General features: G+C 38.8%; 1 protein-coding gene across 6 annotated transcripts in view; it reads right to left on the bottom strand.

Annotated features, from left to right (window-relative positions):
• The window catches only part of DCLK1 (doublecortin like kinase 1), a gene marked incomplete at both ends in the record, with an annotated part of 315,030 nt that overhangs the window by 154,361 nt on the left and 144,167 nt on the right, over positions 1-16,502 (bottom strand). For all 6 annotated transcript variants that reach the window (XM_084235618.1, XM_084235619.1, XM_084235620.1 and 3 more), the window contains one exon: positions 3,951-4,050. In XM_084235618.1, the coding sequence (XP_084091744.1) occupies positions 3,951-4,050 (100 nt within the window). The remainder of the gene's footprint in view (positions 1-3,950; positions 4,051-16,502) is intronic.

Here is a 16,502-nt window from a genome sequence, read left to right as displayed (position 1 = left end):
CTTGTTGCCCAAGGTAATAAAATCTGGACAATTCCAAACAACATCTGCTGTGGAATGAGTTGTGAGCTTCCAAAAACATGTTGGAAACCTAAATCTGATGCTTATGAATGTGATCTTATTGGAAATCAGGTGTTTGCAGATGTAATCCTGTTAAGATGAGGTCAACCTGGATGAGGGTGAACCCTAGTTTCACAATTGGTTCCCTTATACAAGAGAAGTTTGTTGCAATGAGAAGGCCATGTGAAGACAGGCAGGGACTGGAAGAAGGCTGCAACAAGCCAGGGGTGCCCAGGGTGGCAGACCACAGTACAGAAGGGGGCGCTTTAGATTTGCAAAGTCACCTGGTACATAATCAAGTTAAGAAAACTAACTCTTAGCTGCCTAACAAACAACCCCCAACCTCAGTGGCTTGACATCATCTTTTTATTAAAAAAAAAAAAAGAAGTAGAAAAAGGGAGGAAAAGAAGAAAGGGAGAGATGGAAGGAGAGAGGGAGGGAAGGAAGGTGGATTTGGCATTTCCCTTCACTGTGCTTCATCATTCTAAATTAGACAGCAAGCAAGTGAGAAAGAAACAAATAAACCAGGAAGAGGAATGGAAATATTCCTCGCCAGAGCCTTCAGGGGGCGCACAGCTCTGCCCATACCTTGATTTTGGACCTCTGGTCTCCAGAACTTGAGAGAATAAACTCCCATTGGTTTAAGCCACCCAGTTTAGGGAGCTTTGTTACGACAGTCTTAGGAAACACATACAGCATGTCAGCAAAAATATGTAAGTTTAAAGCGATGCTTATTTATAATGGAACCAAGCGTATTCAGGAATTGGTAAAAGAAAGGATGTGAGATATTTAGAATCCGATGTAGGGGTTGAAGGAAGTCAGGGAGGTGAGTGTCTGAAGAAAACAGCCATGCACGTTGTGGGGGCATTGGCTTTGAGGCAGGAGTGGAGCAGGAGACAAGGAGCTAACAATCCCTCCCAGGGGTGATGCAGGCATTTTTGAATGAAACGTGTCACATTTCAGTAGAAACAAATCACAAATTTGTCAGTTTATCATCAATATATAAGCAAAACCATGGTAAGTTTCCTGTCTACAATTTGGCATTTCCCTTCACTGTGCTTCATCATTCTAAATTAGACAGCAAGCGAGGCAGGGAAGGATCTGTTGTCCTGTCTGTCTCTATATATAGTGCCGTAGCCACCATTTCCAAGGTGCTAAGTTTCAACTGATTGATGACGATATTGCTAAAATGGTTACATTTTAAGCTGGAAAAAGAAAGCCCCCCTTTTTTTTAATGTGAAAAGTTAGGGGAGGAAAGAGGCTCCCTCACAGTTTTTAATATTGATCTGGCGCCCATGGAGCCCCATATACATCTGTCTGTAATGGCAAAACTCCTCACTGGAAAGACCGGAGGCAGGGTCTCTGGAGCTTTCCCAGCAGTAATTAGGGGAGTGTATTGTTGCTAATCCTGAACACACGGGGAGCCGGGTTAATTTTGAAAGATAAAATAAAAGTGTTGCCTTGCGGCAAAAGGCTACTTCTTGGTGCCATTAAATCAAGCACAGCCGGGCACGAGTATTAATTGTAAAGACGTCTGTATCCCCCGCTGACACTCCTTTTAGGAAGCTACTATGGAGCAGGCCAAATGAAGCCTCGATGTGCAAATACCATTTAGCAAGTACAGATAAGCTGGGCTAAATCATACTCAGAGCACTCAAAAAAAGATTCAAATTTTAATACATTAGCACTAGAACATGCTGTACAAGGGAAATTGCAGTTGTCAACGTGTGAATTCTGGCTCAGGGTAAGTTCATCCAAGGAAGTAAAAGCTCGATTTAGATTCTTTTCCTCCCCCCTCCCCCAACACACGTGCTTCTTTTAGGATGAGGGAGGACATTGTTACTCAGCAAATGTACTTCACACCAAGAAATGGTTAGGGTATATTTATGAGATGAAAAGATGTGAGGTCCCCACTGAAATAGCTGAAGTGGTCCTTCAAAGGGCCAAACCATAAATGGTGGCAAGGTACCCTAACAGGTGTGAGCTGCATGCACTGGTATACATGTGCATGTGCGTGTGCATGTGCGTGTGTGTGTGTGTGTGTGTGTGTGTATACAGTTATGTTCTCTTTCATGAGAAAGGATTCTAAGAGTAAATCATAGGGGATTTTCTAGTGTGCTTTAGAGAAAGTCCCTTTTGTCACAGGCGAATAGGAGAAGGTTGTGGCATCTCAGGTAGAGAGCACCGTATCAGGAAGGAAAGTCCACCTGAGACTCCAACAAACTGGGGTAGATGGGGGAGGGACCCCAAATATTCCTGGAGACTGTAGAGAGATGGTAGGTTTGGGAACCCCAGGCCAAGTCTGCCGACTTGAAATGGAGCTGTATTCCATTTCCAGTTTGACAAGCTGTTTTCTGTATCAAAGCAACAAATGAAACTTTCATTTCAGAAGGCATCTGTTCTCTCTGACCATTCTATCAGAAGCAGCTATTTTCTTTAAATTGAAAGTCAAGGCAGTTTATTTTTCTCAAAACTGTGCTGTCGGCTCTTCTGCCTGACCCCTAACATTCACTTGTTCTGCAAGATGGCAGGTTTGTCTTATCCTGAAGAAGGGGCAGGTTGGGTAGAGCCCTCCCTAAGGACACTACATGCATGATATATTTATATAAAGCTTTGTCCCCAAAGGGCATGCCTATCAGAGTTAGAAATGGAATGTATTTAGAGGGACAGAGACACCAAATTATTCTTCCAGTAAGGAATGTTGAATCAACATAACTCAAATCACTTCCAATAACACACCACTTTTTTTTATCTCTCTTTCTCTCTTTCTCTCTCTCTCTCTCTCTCTCTCTCTCTCTCTCTCTCTCTCTCTCTCTCTATCGCTCTACCTATCTCATTTATCTCATCTATCAGCATCTGGTATATATACTTTCATTGGGCATTTGAAGTTTTCACAATAAAAGCATAATGCTTCTTATTCCTCCAAACATATCTTCATCATTTTTAAATGATGAAATAATTGTGGTATGTTTAAATGCGCACAGCTGATGTGTTGATATGCATATATAATAAGATGCCCTGTGTCAATATATATCAGCAATGTGAAAATGGGACTCCTATATCACATCACTTAACCTGTTACATTAGTCCTCAAGCATTTCCCACCAACTTTGTCTAAGCAAAAAAATAATTTTTGAAAGTATTTTTAACTACTAGAATTCCAATTATCAATACATATATAATATTCCTAATAATTAAATTAGTAGTAATATTATCAAAGGACAATCTATTTGTTTAGTGCAGTAACCTTTGCTGTGATGTCATTAAGATTCTGCAATGATTTAGAGTATCAAAAAAGCATTCCTGAAGTCACAATCTTTCATATTTATTTCCCTAGATAGGTTTTCCCTTCCTTAACAATTGCAAGCAATCATATATTGATGGAGGAAATGGGAAGAAAGTTACCTTCCTCTTTTTTGTATGTCATTAGCAAAGATGCTAATGATATACAACTTCTACAGTATTAAAAGGAAAAGGATACCAAACCATTTTTTTTTTTCAGTTAGGAACAACAGGAGGCTATGTGGAAGCTGAGTCTAGACACAATTAATTTTATGACTACAAACCTCACAATTATTATTCTGACAAAAATATATAACTAAAAATGTAGAGTTCCCACCCCATGGTTTTCGATAGAACATCAATGTAGTTATGAAATGGTTATAAATTAGCCATTGGTAATATACCCTTCTAAATGATTTAACCTTTCCAATTATCATTTCATCTGTTTTCTATATAAAAATATCAAAGAAATTCGAGATATGGAAAAGACATGCTGGTTGAGGATCTGAAACTGATTTGGTAGCTTTGGAGTTGACATAATCTTGGCCTGGTGCAGCTCATTTTGGAAAGCTGCCTCAAATTTCCCTGGTTTTGAACTTTTTTTTCCTTACCACTTTCATCTAGCAAGAAATCATCCTGGTAACGGAACTTCTCCGGTCCACATGCAATAAAAATGTCATCGTCACCAAAAAAGTCCTGAAGGCACATCACCTACAAGAGAAAAGCATGGCACTCAGCAAGGGGTCAGCAGAACAGCAATTACAACAAAGCATCCCTGCAAGTCGACATCTGCATAAAGCCACTTCCTGTCTAATGGAATCAACAGGGCAGCTTCTCTAGAGGAATTTCAAAAGAAGGTTCCAAGCATCTGTTACTAGTAAGAAGCATGTTACGTTTCAGTTGTGCAGGAAGACAGCAGAAGGAAAATAGAACCGGTAACTGTCACATTTTTTGCTGGTTCTATCCATAGGCTAGGAGGTAAGAGCCTGATATTTTCATAATAGTGGGCACAGCTATTATGTGGGGAAAAGAGTAGCCCTTCATTCTTCCGAATGTAATTCTCTTTGATCACAATAAAAGTCAGCACAGGGTTTTAGCAACAAATATGTTTTTCCAGTAATTGATGCCATAGCATGCACATGGTGATCTCTGCTTTGGGTAACTACCAAAAGCAAACATTTACATCACAATATAAATGTAATGTAAAAAGGAGTGTTTTTAAAAAGCCACCTCTTGGTATTTATTCAATGTATTCGCTGGTAAGAACTTTGAGAACTAAATGTCGTTTTTCAAGTAAATGTGGTTAAAATGAATAATTTCAAGCATTTGTTCTCTGTCTTTGACTACATGGTATGTTTTGTTCACAAAATGTGTAATGCCAACAGAAGGTACCAGGAACTCTGCTGATTTCTATTTAGTTTCAATTTCCTTTGACAACATGGAGCAAATCATAAAGCAACTGATTGAAGCCACCCATTCCGAACTGTAGGAAATACTCTCCAGTAGCATTTTCCCTTGGATATTTGAAGATCAGAGACAAGTCCTCCTGGAGTGTCAGCTCCTTTTAGTCCATGTTTACTCCTCCCGAGTTAGCTCCTTCTTTACATGTTTCATCTGCAGGACCCCTCTGGGGTTCTACTCTTGTTAGTCCCTGGTAGAACTACTCTGACATCAGATGTGCAGTAAGATTTACAGTAGCAAGTTTAGAGGACACAGCATCATTTAGAGTCCCCCAAACCATGATGTGTGGTTTTCAGACTGTCCTTCCAAATAATCTCTCATTTCTAAATAATCACTTGGCTGAAGTATTAAGAATGAAATTTCTGGGCCTTCCTAGTGGCACAGAGGGTTGAGCGCAGTGCTGTGAGGCTGTCCGCAGCCTCCTCAGCATGGGTTCGATTCCCAGCTGGCCAGGGAGATACCCACATGGAGCGGCAGACCTCTCCTGTCATGTCCCCTGCTCCCTTCTGCATTGTATTTTGATCTGTCTGCCTGTTCTGCTCCCTGCTCTGTCTCTGGTGAATCCTCTCACCCTCCTGCGCCTCTGGCCTGTATCCCAGCTCTTGTATAAAAATAAATAAATCTTTTAAAAAAAAATGAATGAAATTTCTATAACTGCTTGACAACAGCACTAAGAATGAATGAGAGACAGTCATGGCGGTCAGTGCTACTCTGTGAAAGGTTGAAAACACAGGTGATTTAAGGGATAATGTTATCATCAAGGAATATCAACAGATCTTCAAGGGCAGTGTCAAAAGCTCTGAGCGACTTGGGTTAAAAACAGGCCATCTGAAATTCTGCTTCCTCTCCTTTTGTCTGATTCCAATTGTGACCCTGCTCATCTTTCTTTCACGACACTGCACCCAGTTCCAACTTTCTTGATTAGCTCTTGTGTGATCCAACAAATCCCACATAGGCCATTTCATTTTATTTGCATAAGTCCTACTGTGTCTGTCTCTGCCAGGTCAATATAGCATATACATAAAAAATGAATTAGACATGGTCTCCCCACCAGGCAAAACTGCAAACCATGAATCCTAAGAGGCAGTATTTCCTAAAGTGGGAATGGCTACTAGGTGTTGTACAAAAGAGAATTCTTTGACCAAATAAATTTGGGAGATGCTGAGATTATCCAGTACAAGCAGGTTTCTTTATTTCTGGTCCTTTCAAACCATTACAGTCCTAATATACACCACAACTCTGAAGAGGAGATAGAAAAATCTAGTGTTTCCCAAACTTATATGATTATGGAACTATTTTCTAACACGCATCACAAGGTCTAGTGTTTGACAGGATTCCCTTAGGGGCCGCACTGACAGGCACAGGTGAAGAGAAGTCTGATATTGCCCAAAGGAAAGGGCTGTCACCCTTCTCCTCCCAGGCGGCCACACTTCTCTGGCTGGCAAATATTTACTACTTTTTTTTTTAAAGATTTATTTATTTATTCATACAAGCACTGGGTACAGTGAGAAGTGCGGGAGGGTGAGAGAATTCACCAGAGCCAGAGCAGAGAACAGAACAGGCAGATCGACGAAATACACTGCTGAGGGGAGCAGCAGGCGTGGCAGGAGAGGTCTGCGCATGTGGGACCCTCGCCGGTGGCCAGGGATCGAACTGGCGCTTGCAGAGGCTGCGGGCAGCTTCTCAGTCCAGCGCTCAACCACTGCGCCACCAGGGGAGGCCCAATATTTACTACTTTTTTACTCATTCAAACATTTATGAAATGTTAATGATGGGCCTCTGTTCCAAACATTCTGATGATGATTCTCTGATAGATAAAAAATGTTTTCTAAAGGAAATTGTTCTTCCTTTCTACATATTCCCATCATCTGCATTTTAGAACATCAGTCTGCTAACAACCTCATCTTCAGCTATAGATACGTGTTTCATGCCACTGCTAAGTGGACAGAGCGGTGACATATTATAAGCAGGTTGTCACCCTTACATCCAAGACCCATGCCCCAGCCTCCTAGCCTGAAGAACAGAGCAGATGACAATGCAGCCTGGATAGTTAAGTTATAATTCTGTTGGCAAGTGGAAAATGAAATATGATAAATTTTTGATGGTCTTTCCAACTCCAGGATTCCAAGAACATAAAAGGAATACAGCAATTGCTAAGGAAATATAATTGTCATCACCCAGCACAAAAAGACGGAAAAGTTGTTTCTGAGCCAAGCAACATGTATTCATCTACCTTCCAGTCTTCAGTGACTGAAATCAAATAATTGGTTGAACCATCAGAAATGAAATTTTTGTGCTTTCTGCTCTAGCATCTTTCAACCATTTCCCTGTTCACAATCTCCCACCAGAGAAGGTGGGTACGGTCAGTAGATCAAATTCAAGTTCGTAAAATTGCTGCTTGCTGGAAGTCTTGTAAAAGATGTGATAGCAAAGGAAATTTAAACACCAAGGACACAATAAAGATGGACTTAGGATAATCTGTGCACTTCAATTATTCATATCCTCACTATCATTGATCTAGAGGTAGCTGCAATATATTCATTCCATCTAACAACAACAACAAAAGAATAGCAGAGGAAGATATATAACTCTTTTTCTCTAGACCAACATACTTTGATACTTTTCCTTTAGGTATTACTGTGCATTCCAATATCAAAGGAATAGTAAAGGTAGAGAAATACAAAGTCAATGTTTTGAATAATTATCTGATTTCTTATGTCTATAGTGTTATTGATTTTTAAACTTATGTGCTTTTCAATGTACAGTGTGGTAACCAGCTTAAAAGATGCAAGTTCCAATTAGAAATAAAAAACATGCTCCCTGTTACAATGGGATTGTAACAGGGTGGTCCCCAGGAAAGGGGGAGGTTCCAAGGGAGGGGCAGGGAACCTCCCCCAGGGGACCACCCTGTTACAGGATGATGACAGTTGGCTTAATCATGAAATCTCTACTAAGTAGGTATCCAATGTTGGAAGCATCCATAAAGATGAGACTCAGGAAGGATGCAAGGACAGATAAAGACACATCTGAGAAAAAAAGAGATTCCAACCTGCGTGGAAGCAGAAACTCCCTCTCCAGGCTTTCCTCTTTCATCATCACTCATTCTCCCAGTTCCCCAAGTGACCTGGTATGGTCAGGGCCTTCTCTGCCCAACTATGTCACTAGGGTCATAGATTCTGCCTCTGCAACATCTCTCAAATCCAGAACTTTCCCTACCCCATCCTGCCCTGTGCCCCAATGCCGCATCAGTCCCGAGCTCATTCTACTTGTGGACCTTGGCTCCTTCTTGTGGGATTTTTCTCATTCTTACCTTCTGTCTCCCCAGTCCTTCCCGTTCAGTTCTGTTAATTGACTCTTTCATAATAAACTTTCAAAATCTCTCTCCATGACCCAGAAAACATCAATGGCTTACCATCATATGGTATAAGTTCATTTTCTGAGATTGGCATTCCAGATTCCTCAAAATCTAGTTACAACCTGTTTTCAAGCCCATACTAGTTTTAGCTATGACATGGTGCATGATACTTAATATACATTTGTTGGACAGATAGGTGGATAGATGGATGAATATAAGGATTATATTTTAACCTGAAACATGTTCCAATTTGTCTGCTTGGCTTATTCTTCTCCAAAAAAGACTTTCTTCCCCACTTGTGTGGTTTTGCTATGTATATTTTTCCTATTTGGTATCCCCTCCTATCTAACTATTTGCCTATTCAAGTCCAGAAGTGCTTACCATAATGGCACACCCTCTGTATCTCAAAAATCATGAGTGATTATAATTGCCAGATGTGTTAAAATAGCCCTAAAATGGGGATCAGGCGATCAGAGCTTTAAGCCTAGGTATGCCACAATCACTGCATAAATTTGGAGCAGTTACTTCAGTTCTCTTGTTTATTAGATTCTATTTTGGTTCTAATATGTTTTATCACAATAATTATATGATAAAAATAGAAATTCTTCTTTCATATCTTACAGCAAAAGAAGAGTTCTATATACTTCATTAAATTTTCAATATACAGAATCACATTTAATCTTTTCTTCTATGAAGGAGACAGTCTGTATTTGACACTAGTTAGATATCATTAGCATCTTCACTACACAGATTTAAAAAAAAACAGATTAAGCAAACAGAAAATCAGTAGGAATTTAAATTCTGTTAGAATTCAAATGCGGGCTCTTAACTACCACTAAAATGCATAGAATATGCTTGTGTATTATAAATTTCAGTTGATAAGCCATTATAATAATAATGACATATATTGCACATTAATAGTTTATAATATGAAGTAATAAAAATTTTAAGGCATTTTCAATTATTTTTTTGACTCAGGAAAATATGTTTTATCAGCTTTCTGACTCACTTTATGCAAAATCTAAGTTCCTGTCTTTTCCATTAACCTGTCTTTTCGCACATTGGTCCCAGGAGGCTAAGCTGCTTACTGGGAGGAAAAAAAAAAACAAAACACTGCAGACAAATAAGGACTTCCTCCCCGCTGAACTTCCGGCTTGAGTTGCTCTGCAAGGGCAGAGATTCAAACAAAGGCAATAAAAGCATCTGCTATTTACACATTTCCAAAGCAGGACTGTGGAATCCATTCCCCCTCATTGGAATGAGATCTCCATGGTGATGCTGACATCACCGAGCTGGGCAAAAATCTTTGCGGAGTCTGAACAATATTTTCTTTACAAGAGCGCCCTCTACATGTGAAACAGAGAATATCTCTGCAATTATGGCCTCATTTGAAATCACACCATTTTGTCTTAATCAGGTGTTCCTAGGTTAAAGACACTGTATAGTTACTGACATTTTTAAAATGTATTTTAAGTCCGTTTGAAAATTTATAAAAGAGCAAAAAAATGCAGTCATTTCATTGGAATCACTGAGTATGACATATCCTTTCTGCATAAATTCTTTTTTAAAAAATAATTATTTATAATTTCTTATTGATCCCAGTTAAAGATGGCAGGCTTTAAAGTTCTGTTGTTTACATTTTAATAGGTGCTCTTAACCAAATAGAAATGCTTACACCTTTGTTAAAACAGGAACCAAAATCCCTATAAACTGTGTATCTCAGGCACTGGAATCAATAACCACCTTTCTGCACAGTTCACAGTGTGACTATTATAATTAGCTTGCATTTAAAACCTGGCACATTTGAACCCCTTCATCCTGCCAAAACCTAATTTTGAGAAGGCTTCTCTTCCAAGTTCATTCCATACTTGGCTTTCCACCCCCCCCCCCACTCTTAGCACTGAACATTATGTCACACATGCTGTTGTAAGTCATCCATTATGAATTTATCTATTCTGTAGTCATGTAATTCCATAGATTTCTTGTTCTAAAATATCCTACAATTAGTTTTATAGCCAAATACTAGGAATGTGTTATGTCATAAACATACATTCTCCAACATTCCATGATCATCCTTTCATTTCTCTGATGATTGGTTATGCAAATGATAATTTATTTTACAGTTATTCCTCTGGCTAGAGATTTCTCATAAAGAAAAATCTTTTAAAGAAACTCTGTAGCTCAGAGAAGGATTTAACTATAAAAAAGAAATAAATTATTTCAACAATAATAATAAAACAGACAGGAAAATAAAGACCCTCAAACTATTTTTTTTTAAAGAAATTTTAAACATGGGGGAAAGAAGGGCAGGAAAAAAATTTGAAACATGAAGCTCTAAGATACTCTTAGGCAATAGTGGATGATATTGTTCAGATTCAGAGCTGGCCAGGTAACACTGGAATAACAGGCTGATATTTAAAGGAATGGAGTCACTAACAGTGACACAAGTCACACCCATCAGTTTAGCTCAAGATGGGTGCTCTGGTCTGAGTGTTTGTGTCGTTCACAAAAAAATTTATATGTTGAAATCCTAATCCTCGATGTGATGTTACTGGGAGATGTGGCCCTTGGGAGATGACCAGGGTCGTTGTAAAGGAGATAGTTAACTTTCCATCATGTAAGCTTGTGGCAAAAAGATGGCCACCTAGAAGTAGGCCCCTACAGACACCGAATCTGAAGTAGCTTGACCCTGAAGTTACCAGCTCCCAGCCCTGTGAAAAGTAAATTTCTGTTGTTTATAATCTACCCAGTCTATGGCATTTTGTTACAGCATCCCAAACAGAATGGGTGTTCAGTATTAAGGATGGCCACACCTATAAATATAATTATGTGTGAAACTAAAAAACAAAGAAACCAACCAACAAAATAAAACTCACAGATACAGAGAGCAGACTGATAATTACCACAAGAGATGATGAGATGGGTGAAAAGGATCAAGAGGTATAAATTCCCAGTTATCAAACAAGTGATAGGATGGTCATGTACAGTGTGGGCGCCACAGGCAGTAAGATTGGGTCACAAATTTTGCTAAGAGATGGGAAATAGACTTATTGTGATGATCATTTTCATGATCATTATACACAAGTGCTAAATCATGATGTATACCTGAAGTGAATATGATGTAAGACATTTCACTTCAATAAAAAAATGAGTTAAATTTATATGCTATCATGGAAATGACCTTCCAAAAAGATCCACATAAGTAGGCCATTAAGACGGTGGCACAGTTTCTAATTGGGCAGAAACACTTTACTATGATCAGTGGTAAAGAAGAATGAGACACACAAAACTACTGAATACAGAGCTTTTCAGAGCAAATGAGGAAAAACAATCCCCATGGGGAAAATGTGGCCGCCAAGCACTAACACTTAGTTATCTTCATCACATTTGAACAGCAATGCCGAGCACAATGGTGACTTTAAACTGATGCCCTGGTTCCCCCCAGTGGGAGTGGTTACTTCAGTGGCTTTGGTTGCATCATTTTTTTTTTTTTTTTGCACGCAACTTCAAATGACAAAAGAGTACACAAGAACATAAAAGGCAAATCAATTCCCCCCCAGTGGTTCCTCCCACTGGGAGGACCAGGCTAGGCAGAGGATAGAGAGGAGCGAGGCTTGCCAGCAAACCAACATCAGAGTGACTGTGGCAAACTGGACAATTAACGACCACAGTCAGCAGCACCAGGGAGTGTCCCTATGTATCACTTTATGCTTTTATCTTTCAAAATAAGACTTGTTTTTAAAGTTAATTCTGACTTAAAGGAGAAAGATAAATACCAGATGGTGTCACTAATATGTGGAAAATAAAGTAACTATTAATACATTGGTCATCAGATAGAGACAAGCTGAAAAAGTAATCTTTCATAACTGACTACAGAACTGAAACACCAAGGGGAGAGAGATGGAGGAGGGGAAAGGACAGGAGGGAGGGAGCCATAATGGTCTGTGGAGGTGGAGTGGTGGATGCACTATGGTGGTAACACCCGATGGACTACCACAATATTACCTCAATGTTTAAAAATAAATTAATTATAAAAATATTTGATAAGGGCCTCCCCAGTGGCACAGCGGTTGAGCGCTGGATTGCGAAGCTGCCCACAGCCTCTGCAGCACCGGTTTGATCCCTGGCTGCCTGGAGAGGGTCCCACACAGCGCACAGACCTCTCCTGCTGCCCACTGCTTCCTTCAGCAGTGTACTTCATTGGTCTGCCTGTTCTGCTACCCACTCTGGCTCTGGTGATTTCTCTCACCCTCCCGTACCCAGTGCTTGTATAAATAAATAAATAAATCTTTTAAAAAAACCAAAAAACTTAAAAAAAATATTTGATAACCCCTAATTTAAAAAAAATCTGCAACATCATGTAAAGTCAAACAAAAGACTCCCCTGGCCCAGATTCAGTACATACAACTGTTGATGTACAGACAGCCAAAGAAGTGATGCTCTGAGATGCTCCTTCCAAATGTGCGTAAGCCTGGAAATCACCAAAGGTAGACCAAAGGCTACCCTTCAGTCAGGCCCTGAAGACACTTGACATGTATCATTACTTTGTTTCCTTACAAGAATCCTTTGGCAAAACTCAATTTTTTAAAAAGTCTTGTAAAAAAATCACAGCCCAAAAATCTGTATCTATTTGAGGGCTAAACACTTAAAAAGAAATTGATTTGCCTTTTATGTTCTTGTGTACTGGTTTGTCATTTGAAGTTGCGTGCAAAAAAAAAAAAAAAAAATGATGCAACCAAAGCCACTGAAGTAAAATTATGCCAGGAATTCTTGTGAATGTTGTTTGACATTAAAGTATGAAGTTGGTTGCTTGAAATATCTCATTTCTATTTCTAATCTCCATGTCTGAATATATAGTTTGACATTAAAGGGGATTTTTAAAATATGATTCAAATTAGTCTTCCCAAGTAAATGATGTTTTTCAAGCAATGACAGTCTCATAAAGTAGAGCTCTGAAATGAACTTTTACCACTATCATCACCATCATCACCATTATTACCATCACCATCAAAACAACCATCATTACTATCACCACCACCATTATAACCATCACTACGGACACCACCATCACCAACTACCACTATCCTCACCATCACCATTACCACCACCATCATCACCATTGCCACAAATAACACCATTACTACCATTACCACTATCCCATGACCTTCAACACTTGTGGCCTCCTTCACCATCACCACCTAGACAAATGGAAGCTCCCACAAATTTTGGATTTTTTTTTAAATGAGTTTAGGACAGAACCTTTCTCCTCTTATGTGCTGTTGGTAGTGGATTGGTAAGTAAGTGTTCTGCTAATTGGATACTTAACCACTTCTAAATGAGAATAATAATCCCAGGAGTATTCAGTCCAGATGCAACCTAAGATAGATTCTAAAATTATTATAGAAAAAAATTACTTTTATTTTACACCAATTCAAACACGGCTAACAAAAATATCTATATAGTGTCAAAAATATTGGAGAAAAATACTTAATTCTTCCAACTGTATATTTGAGAGCTGGTTGGCTTTTAAAATTGCTAGTGACAAATTCTCTGAAATTATCTTAATGATAATAGTATTTTTACAAAACTGTATTAAGATCTAGCACAAGTGCTAAAAGGCTAAAACAGAGATGACAAGAGCAAAAAATTTAAAGTACAAAATAAAAGCTGGTTTCAAAACATGACGTTTTACAAATAAATGTTGGTAATGATGTATAACTATGAGTACATATTTGGAGATATTCTTTAATCAATTTTTTTTTAATTTGTATATGGTGATCAAAACATCTGGGTCAGTAATTCCTCTGTCTTCATAATATTAAAGCTTCTATAATTCTTTATTTTTTTAAATTTCAATATAGAATTGATTGTCCCACTAGGTATGCGCTGTTGGCTGTAAATCTTGATTTCAAGTGCCTGCAGAGACCTGGAAGGTAACATAAACAGTGAGGTGGGCCAGACACAATAAAACAGTGCAAATGGGGTGATAAATGGCAATTAACACAAGCAGACAATAGGAAATTGGTGGGAACTGCACTAGACTGGAACTCTGGCTCACCTAAATGGAACATGGGTTTCTCAACTTTTGCCATGCAGAAAGTAGGCCCAGTGTTGCTAGATTGATTGATTCCCCAAGAGAAAATGAAATCAGACATTTATTTGAAAGTCCCTCATTTTAAGTGTTGGCAATACATTCTCTTTTCATTAAAAAAAAATACTGTATACTCCAATAAACATGCCTGTGTCCTGGATTGAACTCCTGGGCAGGAAGTTTCCAATCTCTGGGGGAGAATCCTACACTAAGTGGTCATTAATCATGGTTGCTATACAAATGGTCAGTCCCTGTGGCTGTGCCAACAGTCCTGAGAGAGGCCATCAGACTCCCCAACAGACTCCAACCCTTTTAATTTCCAAAAGTCCCATAGGGTGTTGTTAAGACCCAGCACTTCTGGAAATTACAGCTCCTGAAAAAAACAAGAAGACTCAGTGTGTGTGTGTGTGTGTGTGTGTGTGTGTGTGTGTGTGTGTGTGCACAAACTTGTGTATCTGGGAGATGGGTGGATTTGTCAACTGAGATTGTATGCTGTGCCCTTCTTTTCTTCCCTTGCCTGGCCATGACTCTCTCATCCCCCTTCCTGAGAGAGTAGAAGAGAGAAATACTATAGAGAATCTATCACAGGAAATATCAGAGCTAATGTTCCCAGATTAGTAGAGATAGAACAAAATTAAACCTTTCCAGTAAAGGCCAGAAGCACATTCCACTTCACTCTCTCATCCCTGAAGTCACCTGCGAACTACAAGGGCTAATCAAGGCTTCAAAAGCTCCCAGCTATTATCAAAGTCTCTCTTTTATGATAGGTCTCTCTTAAAAAAGAAAACTCTATTATATGGAGCAATTTAGTTTTTGGTCACATCTCCTCTGCTCAAATGTGAAAAGCCAGTAGGGCCATTAAAAACTATTAGAAATATTAGCTGTTGTTGGAAGGAAGCAGGGTAAGTAAAATTAAGCCACCTGGGGAAAAAGAAACTTGGGGCCTGAGACATCAGTAAGAGGATTAAAAAAAAAAAAAAGCTTTTCACAAATAATTTCTAATGGTTGATTGCTATTAGGTTTTCTGAAATTAAGGCTAAATGAACATGATTCTTCTTTCCTTTCACAAACTTGTCTTATATTATGGCTGGTCTTCTCCTGTGATGGCATGATTACTCTATCTCTAACGGCAAATAAAAGGTCCAGACCATTTTCAAAGGGAACATTTACACAGCACAAGGAGATAAGGATGAGATCATGGTCACATTTCACACTTTAATGTCCCAGTTGTCATTTAACAATGCACCAGTACAGAATAGCAAAAAGCAGTGGCTTTGAACTACTTTAGCTTTGAATAGTAGCTAAGGAATCAGAGAGCATCAGGTTGAGGACTCAATTCCATTGATTACTAGCTGTGTGATCTGGTCAATTACTCAAAGTTTGAAAATCTCCTTTCTTGGTAGAGATAATGAGGGTAATCTAGTGTCCACCCCTAGGATGACAAAATGAATTGGATTAGAATAATGCATGGACATGGGGCAGGCACACAGTAAGTGTTCAGTAAGAAGCAAATAGCAGTGTATATAGCCCTTAAGTTGATGCTGGTGAAGCTTAAACTTGCAAGAATACTTTCAGAAAAGTCAATGATCATGCAATAAAAGGTAAAATAAACCCTTGGTTTCTAGTTTGTCCTTCCTTTATACTGTTTTTATACTGAAAATGATTCCTTCTAGGGTTTCCAGATTTTAGGAAACTGTAAGGCATCAGAACTGCAATCATCACTGAGCAAAGTACATGACAATAACTTTCTTCTCCTCTGTGTGCTATCTATTTTTCTTTCACATGTGAGAACAGTGCAATAATGAAATTAATATAGGTTATCTCCTCATATTCCCTGAAAAATCACATTCTTTTCAAGTAACTGACAAGTAGACAACTGAATATTCCCTCCATGCTGAAACATTTGTCCACGCCAATCATAACTGCCTTGATGTTAGAGGAAATGTAATCTAAGCATGAACTGCTTCGATGAGCAGTCATTTAAAGCTTTAAAACCACAAAAAAGGCATAACCATTCAATGTAAATCTCACCATTGAGGTTCTCTCCTTGTTTGTCATCTAGACAGCTTCAAGTTTTAAGTGTACCCTAACAACAGGTCTGATCAGATATAATTAAGGCTAAATTACCACACACAACAGCTATACTTATAAAATATATTTAAGCAAGAATTCATATAATCATAATTCAATTTCTAAGGTAATGCAAACATCTTTTTGAATTTTTGTAGTGTTATACTGCCCTTCAGTGTCCAAACA

This window comes from Talpa europaea (assembly GCF_964194135.1).
Source record: "Talpa europaea genome assembly, chromosome: 6".
NCBI lineage: Eukaryota > Metazoa > Chordata > Mammalia > Eulipotyphla > Talpidae > Talpa > Talpa europaea.
Note: the sequence above shows the minus strand (reverse complement) of the source record. Positions and strands in the feature narration are given on the sequence as shown.